Source organism: Heloderma suspectum, chromosome 7 (genome assembly GCF_057233095.1).
Source record: "Heloderma suspectum isolate Gila_16-S chromosome 7, 16-S_ref, whole genome shotgun sequence".
NCBI lineage: Eukaryota > Metazoa > Chordata > Lepidosauria > Squamata > Helodermatidae > Heloderma > Heloderma suspectum.
Window position 1 is genome coordinate 111,579,851 of NC_139464.1, and position 12,117 is coordinate 111,591,967.

The window sequence follows — 12,117 nt, forward strand, 5'->3', positions numbered from 1 at the left end:
TAGAACCTTGATAGAGAATGTCCCTCACTTACTTGGGATTCCTCTTGTTGTTAGTGTCTCATCACTTTTGAGACTAGTGTTGAACTAAACGTGATGCCAGAAAGGATTCCTTGAGTAAGGATTCAACCTATGCAAAAGTCCAGCCAGGAAAACTCTTGTACATGACAAGGAGATCAACAATTTCTGAGATCTTCTTTCATCCATTTAAAATCTCTTTTTAAAATCATATGATATATCCTTCATCTGAAGACTATTAGTGTCAATTTTATGACTTTGAATCAAGGTAATAGAATAAAAGTCTTAGCTAAAGACTTCCAGGTGGATTATGCTTATTGTGGGATGTTTTTTAAGTTCATGTCAATTACATTGGTAGAACCCAACTTGTACAGGACCAAAGAGGAACTAAGGACACCATTTTGTACTGTTGAATCCCTATTACTGCCAAGGATACATGGGCCTGAAAGAAAACTTTTCAAGTCACATTTGCAAAAGTTGCGGGGGTGGGAGATGCTTTTTGCTTGTAAACCAAATAGCTGTCACCCAGCAGTTATTGAAAAGCAATAAATGTACTATTCTATTTTTATGGATTCCCCTTTCAAAATAGCCTCACCCAAAGTCACCTTACACTGCAGTGCGTCTTTATAGTGTGCTCAGAGAGACATGTAATATAATAAACCAGCCTCATTGTTGAAACTAAATCTTGTTGTTGATACTGCCACAGATGCCCTCTGCTAAGTTGAAACATGCTATCTGAGATGAGGTCTTAATCCAAAGGCAGCACTGGTGATTTTTTATTAAAGGGAATATGCCCAAGAATTTTTACAAAATGTTCTATATTTTTCTTTTAGCTGGCCTGGAGAGTTCAAGAATTTTAAGTCTGGGTGCTTTTTCTGTGCTCAGAAAAAGCATGATATTCTGATCATGTATAAGTTTTCCTGAGTGAGCTTTCATTTGATTGAAGAAGACTGCACAATCCTTAATGAATCTGTTACTGCAACACATTTAGTTCAGCAGTCCCTGGAGTGATAGACATTAGTGTAGCAAAGACCCCAAGTAGATGGGATAATACTTCATGTTATCCTGCAATCTAAATGCAAGTGGATCCAGTTAGAAGATTGGAAACCTCATAGATTAACCATAAGGTCTTAGAGCATCCCTACACTAACCTAAAATCCTGCATTTAGGGATGTCAGAGAATGCCAGTGCATTCGGCCCCCCGAAATCTGTGGCGGAACGGCCTCCCCCCCCTGCCCCCTGCAGATCCCCCCCAGGACAAGACTTACCTGGGGCAGATCTTCCAGGTGGCGGCGGTGGCGGCAGCTGGTCTTCCGACCGGCTGCCGCTGCCGCCATTTGTCTTGTAAAAAAAAAAAAAAAAAAAACGACGTGATAGGCTACGTAAAGATTTACGTAGCCTATCATGGCTGGGTTAAAAGAAAACAAAAAAACAACGTGATAGGCTACGTAAATCTTTACGTAGCCTATCATGGCTGGGTTTAAAAACAAACAAACTGCGTACGCAGATGGCGGTGGCTACGGCCGCCGCCATTTGCATTCCTTATTTTTGGCCTTCTTAGTCTACGTAAATATTTACATAGACTATGACGGCGAAAATAAAGGGGAACGCAAATAGCGTAGCGGGCGCTATTTGCGTCCCTTTTTGATTTGCCGTTTTAGCCTACGTAAAGATTTACGTAGGTTAAAACGGCAAATCAAAAAGGGACGCAAATAGCACCCGCTACGCTATTTGCGTTCCCCTTTATTTTCACTGTCATAGTCTACGTAAATATTTACGTAGATTAAGACGGCCAAAAATAAGGAACGCAAATGGCGGCGGCTGTAGCCACCGCCATCTGCGTACACGGGTTTTTTTCTTTCTTTCCCCAGAGCTCTCCGTGGCCGGAAATCTGGCTGCGGACGGCTCTGGGCTGGGCTGGGCTGGGCCTGGCTGGCTGCTCTGCGGAGCTGCCACGGAGCACAGCCGGCCATTGAGGATTCTGGGGGGGAGGAACGAATCACCTCCCCCCCCATAGAGGATTCCGGGGGGAGGGACGAAACGCCTCCCCCCCCATCAACATAATCCGCGGAAAGGTAAGTGACTTTCGTACATCCCTACCTGCATTTACAATGGGGCTTTCTGCTTCCGTTTTAAATGCAGGATCACAACAGACTCCCTTTACATGTGCTTCCTTTCCCCCCTCCCCTTTCCCTTTCCTTCTCCCCCTTCTCTGAGTTTTCCATATGTTTCATTGATCTAGCGCTTCTTGCCACTTTTCCTCTTTTCACAGAGGGCACTCAAGCGGAACATAAGCCTTAGGGCTTCTTCACACAGAGCTTTTATCCTGCTATTGAGAGTGCTCACTCATGGATGTTTGTGGGCCCTTTAGATGACACCTTTAACCTCCAGGCATCTCCTGCCTTTATTCCATTTTTAAATAGATCAGAGATACTGAGGTATCAAATTACCTCTGTTGCGTTCTGAGTTCCCTCTGTGAAAAAGGAAAAGCTGCAAGAGGAGTGAGATCAATGAAAGATATGGAAGTCTCAGATAAGGGGGAGAAGGAGGGGGAAAGGGGAGGGGGGAAAGGAAGCGCATGTAAAGGAAGTCTGTTGTGATCCTGCATTTAAAACGGAAGCAGAAAGCCCCCTTTTAAATGCAGGATTTTAGGCTGGTGCAGAGATGCTCCCAGACTGGTGTGTCATCATGACCCACAACTGGGTCAAAAGCTTACCTAAGGGGGAGTGGATATGTTTATTATTTACTCCACCTTCCATCCTTCATTCCCTGTGATGGCTTACAATAAAAACAGAAATGAGGAATTGTTTAATTTCCTTAACAATAAACACATTTTAAAACCAGTGGTCCCATTATAATGTTTGGGAGGCAGAAAACAGAGCAGGTGAGGGAGACAACGATCAATGAGAGAGAAGGGACTAAAACAAATAAAGTTACAGAAAATTTATTTATTTATTTGATTTATACCCCACCTTTCCACAAAAAGAAAAAGTGGCTCTCTTTCTTTTCCACAAAAGGAAAAAGTGGCTGTCAGTGGTCTGCACTGCAGGCTCAAGTCTCCATATATGTTGTGCTTACGCTGGGTGCTAGATCCAGAAAGAAGGCTAGTGACTGGAGTAGGCCAACAAGCTGACTGTGGAAAATAATCTAAGGCTGTGGGTGTCATGGCCTGGGAGTCCAGCAGTGACATGGCCTCTGAAGCTGAAGATCCAATAGTGCCAACAGAGGAAACTTCAGGTTTGAGCACCACTGCCAGAGACGCCTGAGCCTCCAGAGACCCCGGAGCCTAGCCCCAGCACCAGACCAGCAACCTCATCTACAAGAGCCACACATTCCAGGGAGCCAATGCGCCAATGCCGGCAGTGTGCCAGCCAAGCACGAACCCTTGGAGAGACGGAGGAGTGCTAGGCTGCAAGCCAGGGGCCTGTCCCTTTACGGCCTCCATTCTGAAGGAAAGGGTGGAGTCCAGGACTGTAGCATAAAAGGCTTCAGTCTGGCCTCAGACTCTGTTGGAGCATGTTGCTCACTAGGAGGTCTCTTGGGTGCTGTAACTCCTTCCTTGACTCCTTGCTGCCTGGTATTGATCCCCATGGGCTTCTGCTCAGTCCAGAACAGTGGGGGAAATGGTGGACTATATCCTTACCTTAACAAGCAAAGACAGAGATAGCAGAGTGACTTCAGTTTGAGCCGAGTGAAATTATCCAAAGAAACAAACTGAAAGAGAGGCCTGGTTTCCAGTGGCCTAATCCATGCCGCTGTTTGCCAGAGAAGGATTAGCTCTTTCATTTGCTACAGAGAACATAATCAGCCTAATTAAACCCCTGAATATTTGGTTCCAGGGTCCCCTGTTGCTCAGTGATTCAAGCCCTGCCGTTCTTAGTGTTTGTTAACAAATTGTTTGCTGGGTGGTAAGGTGTAAAGTTATAAAGCCATGCCGGCTTTTGGAAGGGAAGTAGCTGTACATAGAATAGAAAGCTCTATTCTGTTTTGATTGGGACATGGGGAGTGGAAAGATCATTATAACTGTTATTACAGGCACTCTGGCTAAAAGTGTTTAGTTAAATGAGTCTTCCCATCCTATCTCCTTTTCTTCCTTAAAAAACAAACAAAACACCTTTAGAAACTTTTAAATCAGGGGTGGGGAACCTCAGGCCCAGGGGCAAACCCAGCTCTCTTGTGGTCCCCAGGAGGCCCCACCCCCTCTCCGGCCCCACCCCCTCTCCCCTGGCTACCAATTGTTTGGTGGTTTCCTGGCTTTTGTGCAGTTTTTTCCCCATTCTAAAAGGTTGGAAAGCTTCTCCTAAGGCAGTAAGAACTTTAAACTACAATACACTGGTTTGGGGTGGAGGGGTGTGGGTTTTTTGTATTTTTGGTCCCACCTCGTTTACTTTTGACCCAGCCCCTTTTTGCCTTTGTCCCCGGCCATCACTGGAATGCAGCCTGCCAGAGCTTCTCCGAAACTGAATTTGGCCCTTGGGCTGCAAGAGGTTCCCCACCCCTGCTTTAAATGTTGCCACTCTCATTCAGCCTTCTCCAGCAATTCAGTGCTTACCCAAGTAAAAGGCTTATGTAGGGTTGCAGAAGCTCAGCCCCAGGGACCAAATTCAGCCCACCTGGGGTCCCAATCCAGCCCTGGCCTCTGGGTTTCCCCAGATGGCCCCGGCCCTTCCTCTGGACCCAGTTACACGATCTCCAAGGCAGCACAGGTTCTGCCTGGGAATACGTCTTGGCAACATTCAAGAACAGGAGCAAAAATGGCAAAGGGCCCGGTGACTTTATTTTGATAAAGTATTTAGAGCTCAGTTTGTCAGATGTATTGGAGGACTAGGCTCACGTATTCTTAAGAGCTGTGTAGAGGAGGGAACAGGGTCAGCAGCATCGGGCAACAGACAGGGCCCACCATCGATGGCCTATGGCAGGGGCAGCTCCTCCTCCGTATCTGCTGCACATATGGAAAGGACAAGCAAGGGCTGCTGCTGCTGTTTCCACACCAACATAGGTCAGTGATTCAAGGCGGGAAGTGCGGCTTGGAGCAGCTGCTGCGAACTCCCCTGCCCTCTCCTAGGCAGCGGCCATGCTTTCAGATGCTCTCAGTGCTGACCTGCTGCAGAAGCTGGATAAGCAGTCGGTGGTGGTAGAAGGAGTTGCCACCATCCTCAAAAGGGCCAGCTAGCCACAGCTACTCCCACCGATCACCCACCCACCCACCCAAGGAGCAGCCCCTGCAACCTGTCCTCTTTGCCTGTGAGGGTGACCGAGGGGGGGGCATGCCACTGACGTTTTGCTGAGGACCCCCAAATCTGATGCCAGTCCTGAGGGGGGATTTCAGCAGGTGCAGTTTTCCTTACTCTTGTATTTAGGGATGGCGGAGAATTCCCCCACGGACTCCAATGAGGCCAGATTCTAAAGAATCCAGGCCCCTGGAGTCTGTGGCGGAGTGGAACACTTACCTCCACCTCCCCGCGGAATCCTCTTTGGCCGGATCCTCCGGCCCCAGATTTCCAGCGATACAGCCGCCATGCCATATCACTGTCTGAAGGGGACTTGACTGACTATGGAGGCAAATGGCGTCCAGAATGCCATTTGCAGCCGTAAAGGCCTTAGTTTAAGGTAAATGCAGCTGTAAATGGCTGCATTTAGTTTAAACTAAGACCTCTACGGCCGCAAATGGCGTCCTGGACGCCATTTGCCTCCACAGTCAGTCAAGTCCCCCAGCCAGCGATACGGCATGGCGGCCATATCGCTGGTGCTTTGGAGCTGGCCAGTGGCTCCACAGAATCGCCGCGGAGCAGAGCCATCCGAAGAGGATTCTGGGGGGAGGAACGGATCACCTCCCCCCTGCAGGCAGTTTCCCCACGGACCGGAAGGTAGGGAATCCGCCCATCCCTACTTGTATTACAAGCTGTATCTTAAAAGTTCCTCTTTGTACCTTACATCATGCTTTTTGTATGGCCTTGGTAATGTTCAGTTTGTAATTGCCACTTGTTCGGTGAAAGCTGTAAAATGGGAGTCATCAGTCACACCTTATTAGCTCCTCTGCTAACATTATAGGAAGACATTCCTGCCTCCTAGCATGTTCTGTGACTAAATCATATCATGTGTGGTGTAATGTAGTGTAGTGGCTAGAGTGTTGGACTGGGAGCCGGGAGATCCAGGTTCTAGTCCCCACTCAGCCATGGAAGCTCATTGGGTGACTGGGCCAGTCACAGACTCCCAGCCCAACCCACATCACAGGGCTGTTGTTGTGAGGATAAAATGGAAAGGAGGAGGATAATGTAAGCTGCCTTGGGTTCCCTGCAAGAGGAAAAAAGTTGGGATATAAATGCAATTAATTAATAAATAAATATGCTACATGTGGAGTGGCACAGGGCTGCCATATTGGCATTTCATGACACTTGTTGGTGATGGCAGTGCAGTGGAAGGCAAGCCATTTTGAATATGGGTTGGTGGTCTGTCAGAAAGGAAATGACTTTCTGGTCTTCAGGTTATGCAGCTCTGTCCTGCGTGATATGCCAATTTTGAGAGCAATCGAGTGAAGGTTAGGTATGTCTAATTCCTATTGAAATCTATGGGATGTTACATTTGGTGAAACTGAGGTACACCCAACTCCCTTTGTTTTGTGCCTTTTATATACAAACTGCCCACAGGGCTCGCCCACTTTATTTCTCTTAGTTTCTGTGGAACGTTATTCAAAATATGTAGTTTAGTGATGTGCTGAAAATTTCTCCCACATGTTTTTTGACCATTCTCATTCAATTTGATAGAAAAGAAATTGCAAAAAGAAATTCAAAGGAGGAGAAATTTCTGAGAAATTCTCATGGCTTGGGTTGGGGCTTATCTTACTTGTGAGGTGGCTGAGGAATGTGCATGAGTGTCCTGTCTGTCATTGCACAATAATCTTGTGGCAGCCTGTAGCCTCCTTGGCTTCCCGCATTTCAGTTAGGGATGTACGGATTCCCCACCGTCTGTTCCTGTGGGGAATCCGCGGCGGGGGGGGGGGGAGGCGATCCATTCCTCCCTCCCGGAATCCGCAGAGCCAAGGGCTGCTTACCTGAATCAACTGGAGCCCTTTGCCTCCACGCCGATCACTTTAAAAAAAAAAGGTGATTGGCAGGATGTGCCCATAGACTTATACGCAAAATAGAGCCGTGAATTTTGCATATACGTCTATGTGTCCATAGGCTTATATGCAAGATTCATGGCTCTATTTTGCGTATAAGTCTATGGGCACATCCTGCCGATTGCCATTAAAAAAAAAAATGGCGATCGGCGCGGAGGCGAAGGGCTCCAGGTGCAACAAGCAGCCGTGCCGTCCCACGCAGAATCCTCCAGGAGAGGAGGTAAGTGGGGCTGATCCACTGCAGATTCCTGAGGCCAGATTCCAAAGAATCCAGCCTCATTTGAATCTGCGGTGGATTTCTCTAACATACTTAACTTCAGTTAAAGCCATCATGAGGAAGACATCATGAGGCAATTCCTGCCATGGGGCTTTTTCAGTTCAGAAAGTGCAGGTGGCCTGGGAGGCTGCAGAGCAATGGAAAGATGAGTAATAGAAAGAGAAAACACACACCGCGCTCTCGGCTGCCTCGCAGTGATTAGGTAAGCTCAAACACCACCAAAAGAAATTCAAAATCCTTACAAAAGTGGTGCAATAAACCAAATAACCCTTAGGAAAAAAGAAAGGACCTGTGCTACAACCCCTGCCAACAGTGAGCCCTATCTGTGAGAAACGGTTGGAGAATTTCTCCTCCCCTAGGAGAAATTCAGTGAAATTGTCCCCCCAATTTCTCTGCCCACAAATAGGCTGGAGAAATTTGAGAGGCCATTTCTGCACAGCTGTACCGTAATTTGGCTATGAAGTCTGGCATTAATAACAGTAGCTGAAGAGTAACACGTTCATAATGGGCGTTCTCTTCAAACCAAATCATGTCCGGTGTTTTCTTCCAGTGCCATCTTTTTGTTATAATTGATGTAAATGGCACCCAGCTGCATGGCGTGTGTGAAGTGAAGATGGTGCAATCTGAAAGCATTCTGGGGATTTCTACACAGCCTAAAATGCTGCATTTAAAACGGTCTTTCCACTTCTGCTTTAAATGCAGGATCACCACTGACTCCCTTTACACGCACTTCCCATAGCATTCTGTTTCCGTGAAGAGGCATTGCACACGCTCCAGGTTCAGCACTACTTGCTCCTGGGTTCCTGCCCCTTCCCCCCCCTTTCACATTACTGGTGGGTGGGGACTGACATGCGGACAGCTCCCTACCGATCTCCCCGGGCCCCGCCTCCCTCTTCCATGCTCTTGGCCAGTCCCTGCCGCTCAGCCCCTCTGCTGCTCCTCTGCTCTGCTGCCCCCCCCCCCCCGCTGCCGCTCTGCTTTGAACAGGCAGGCTGAAAATGGCGAAGAGCCACAATGGCGCAGGAGCGGGAAGGCTGAACGCCCATCAGACCGTCGCCACCTTCCACATCATGACCATGCCCCCAACAACCACACTCAGCGCTTCATTCACGCTAGGGGAGAAATACACGGGGAGGACGTGGTGCTCTGTCCGCACATAACTGGAAAAATACCCCATTTTTTCCATTTAAGGAAAACAGAGGATAGGTGGGAGGAAATAGTGGAACAACGACTGGACAACGACGACGTCATGTAACGGGCCTGCACAATTCAGTGAGCGAGCAACCATGAATGCACAATAAACTTGAGGTGTAGACATTCCCTCTGACAGGGAATTTAATTACATGGTTTTTTTTGCTTCTAGTTGGCTCGTCACAATAAAACATTGCAGCACATGCTGAAGCCTGGGTCTGACTCGGAAGAAGGAGATGATGCTTTGAAGCACTACGCCAACCACACAGCTCAGATTGAGGTAAGGGATTGCTCACTGAATAGAAAACATTTGTAGGCTAAGACATTTTACTTTCCACTGCATAGAAGACTCATTCCCACTGTTTTTTACCTGAGGAATAACACCTCTTATAGTGTTGAACAGTGTGAGAGATTCTCCTTTCTTCCTGGTTTTAGAGGTAATGGGGATATCATACTGGATGAGCATCTGTCTATAGATGATTTAATTCAGGGATGTCCAGCTGGCAATCTGTAGGAGGAGCCTAGTCCATAAATCAGTTCCTAAATGATCCTCAGCTATCCCACCAAATTTTAATAAAGGTCTTTAAGAGTTTCCTCACAGTTCTGCTCATAAATAAAACATTTTTTAAAGTTGGGAAAGATAATTATTTTCCGCACTTTAACGTTACAGCTTTCCATGGACTTTTTATGTAATGCCCCAGCTGTTCCTAAAAGCTAGCACACAGCCCATAAGTGTTCATCCCATCCTGCTTGGTGACACTAAATTCCTTAGAGAACCTGACCAGATTGTGAGGCCAAATGCACTCCTAGCCCACCCCTCAGACCAGCTTCTGAAAAATGTGGTAATTTTCCTCCCCTCGAATATATATGATATATACATTAACAATCTTTAATTTAGCTCTAAAGAATCCTACCATTCCAGGGAGTGGACTAGATGAATGTGGAGATCATTTCCAACTTTTCGATTTAAATGAAGCAGCCATTTGAGACCTGCTATGGGGGACTCTGCACGGCGCATTCAAATGCATAATATTGTGCTTCATGACTAAGGGTGCGGTCCTATGGGTTGCACCCTCATGAGATGGAAGCCTCCAAACTCAGAGGCTTCCAAGTACCCAGTGCCCTGCCAGGCCAAAGCTGGCAGGGCAGGAGGAGCAGCAGCAGAGGCAATCTTCACCTCTCCATCCTCTGATCGCTGGGTTTTTCGCTAAACAGGGGGTTTTACCTGTCTAGCGATGGTGCTTTGGAAGGAAAGGGAAGGAGTCTGGAAGAGGAGCAGGATAGCTCATATCCTGGCCTCTCCGGTCTCCTCCCCTCCCCACCTACCAGAACGCCCCCTTTCCCCCCCTCCAAGGCAGCTTTTCCGACCCTGAAGGCCAGCCAGCGTGGTTTTTTCTGCTCCGGCTGCAAGTCGGGTGCCGGGGAAATCCCCACTATCCTATGGCCCCTCTGACAATATCTAGGGGCCATAGGATTGCTCCCTAAAAGGGGGTTGTGACAGACATTAGTCAGTTATGAACAGTATGGAGAGAATGGACAGAGGCGTCACCCAGTTAATTTGATCCACAGCAGATGCAGGGTAGGCAAAAGGAAGTATTTCAGAATTCCTTTTGCCAATTAGAATTCACTGCCACAAGATCTGGTAATAGCAACAAGCTTAAGTGGCTTTTAGAAGGGTTAGACAAATTCATGGGTGATAGGACTATCAGCAGCCATTAGCCATGATAACTAAATGGAGCCTCCATATTTAACAGCAGTATACCTCCAAGTACTAAATTCAGGGGATTAACCAGGCTGAATGGCCAACACCATTATGCTCTGCCTCCAAACTCCTGTGCCAGGGGTACAGAACCTCTTTCAGCCCAAGGGCAAAATGGCATGTCAGGGAAGCTCTTGGGGGCCACATTCCAGTGGTGGGCGGGGCCAAAGACAAAAGGGGCAGGGCCAAAAATACCAGCATGTTATAGGTTCAAACTCTTACTTCCAGTAACTTAACTTTAAGAGAGGCATTTCAATCTTTTATGATGGGGAAAAAACTGCACCAAACCCAGGAAACCACCAAGTGACTGGTGGTTGGGGGAGAAGGGGTGGGGCCAGGGGAAGGGGCATGGTCATTTGGAGAAGCTGGAGAGCCAGAAGTTCTGGACCCCTGTTCTAGGCAATCTGGCTGGCCTCTGCTAGAAACAAAAACTTGATCTGGAGAGACCTTGAGGGGATCTTCACAACAATGGAATGAGAAGCACATTGGAGTATTACCCGGATTTGCATCGAATTAGCTTTGGTCCATCTTGGACACATGAAGCAAGATAAGCCAAGTGTAGCATACCTTCAAAATCTGGTTTTCAGAGGTTACAAAGCACTTGAGAGGAACATACTTCTGGGTGTGGGGGGGGAGTAGAAATAAACATCAAACTGGCAGGGGCTGCTCAACCAGTGAGCGTGGCTTGTTTCCCACCTTTGTCCAGGCTCTCTTCCGCTACTACATTATTATGAATGGAGAGCAACTAATTTACCCCATGTGTGCAGATTTCTGTGAAGAAGTCAAAAACCCCAGTTCTCCAGTGCAGCATCTGAAGGCTCCCTATGAGAGCTTCCCCCCATCCCAATTTCACCACATTCCAGCAATCTGCCGTAGAGTTATTGCTCCCACCCCATTTGTCCCAATGTGTGTACTTTTGTGTATTGCTTCCCCCCCCGCCCCCTCTTCCCTCCTTTCTCCTTCTCCCTGCTAACCATGAGAAGCTCCTGTAAACCCGAAAGATAATTACTGTGATAAAGCGGTAAAGCGGAGAAGGGACTTTACATAACAATGGAGAAACAACTTTACATCAGAGAAACTACAGAACATCAAAGAAGCACAACATTGCAATAGCGATTTAAGAAAGAGCACTTTAGGGCGAATTACTAAAAGTAGCCGTTAACCCTTTCACTGCAGGGAAGCGAGATTTATTTCTTACTTCTGAGTAAACATGCACAGAAGGGGGAGATATGTCAAAGATTAAAAGCAGGCTACCTAAGGTGAATGAGTATCCACACTACTGCAGTAGTGTGAAGGGTCACTGCTGTACCCCTGGGGATTTTCTCAATGGGAAAAACTACTTCCATTGGAAAAACAAGAGGGAATTGGGCATCCCACCTCCTTGGCCATGTCACTGCCAGGTCACAGAGGCACGCCCAGGATTTAATGCGGGGGGGGGGGGACATGGCCTCCAGGGAACCGCTTTCAGTAAAAAAGTCAGAGTAAAAGGAGTTTCAGAAAATGCGGCTTTTCAAGAGGGAAGCGGCTGGCTGGCTGGCAGCAGATTGGTGATGATATCATCGGTTGTGAAGGAACTCTAACTGCTCTAACTTCACACTGAATCACTCGTGAAGACAGCTCCCAGATCTCATGCAGCAAGGCAATTCATGTGACTATAGCCAGCTGCTTTGTTCATGAGGACATGAGAACGTCATGCCAAATGGACCCGGAAAGAGAAACTCCTTTGGTCTATTTCCTTTTCTAGATTTGTAGCTT

At 47.4% G+C, this 12,117-nt stretch overlaps 1 protein-coding gene across 10 annotated transcripts in view; it reads left to right on the plus strand.

Annotated features, from left to right (window-relative positions):
- Positions 1–12,117, plus strand: part of ITPR2 (inositol 1,4,5-trisphosphate receptor type 2) — a 351,496-nt gene that overhangs the window by 263,726 nt on the left and 75,653 nt on the right. For all 10 annotated transcript variants that reach the window (XM_084811532.1, XM_084811531.1, XM_084811533.1 and 7 more), the window contains one exon: positions 8,776–8,883. In XM_084811532.1, the coding sequence (XP_084667658.1) occupies positions 8,776–8,883 (108 nt within the window). The remainder of the gene's footprint in view (positions 1–8,775; positions 8,884–12,117) is intronic.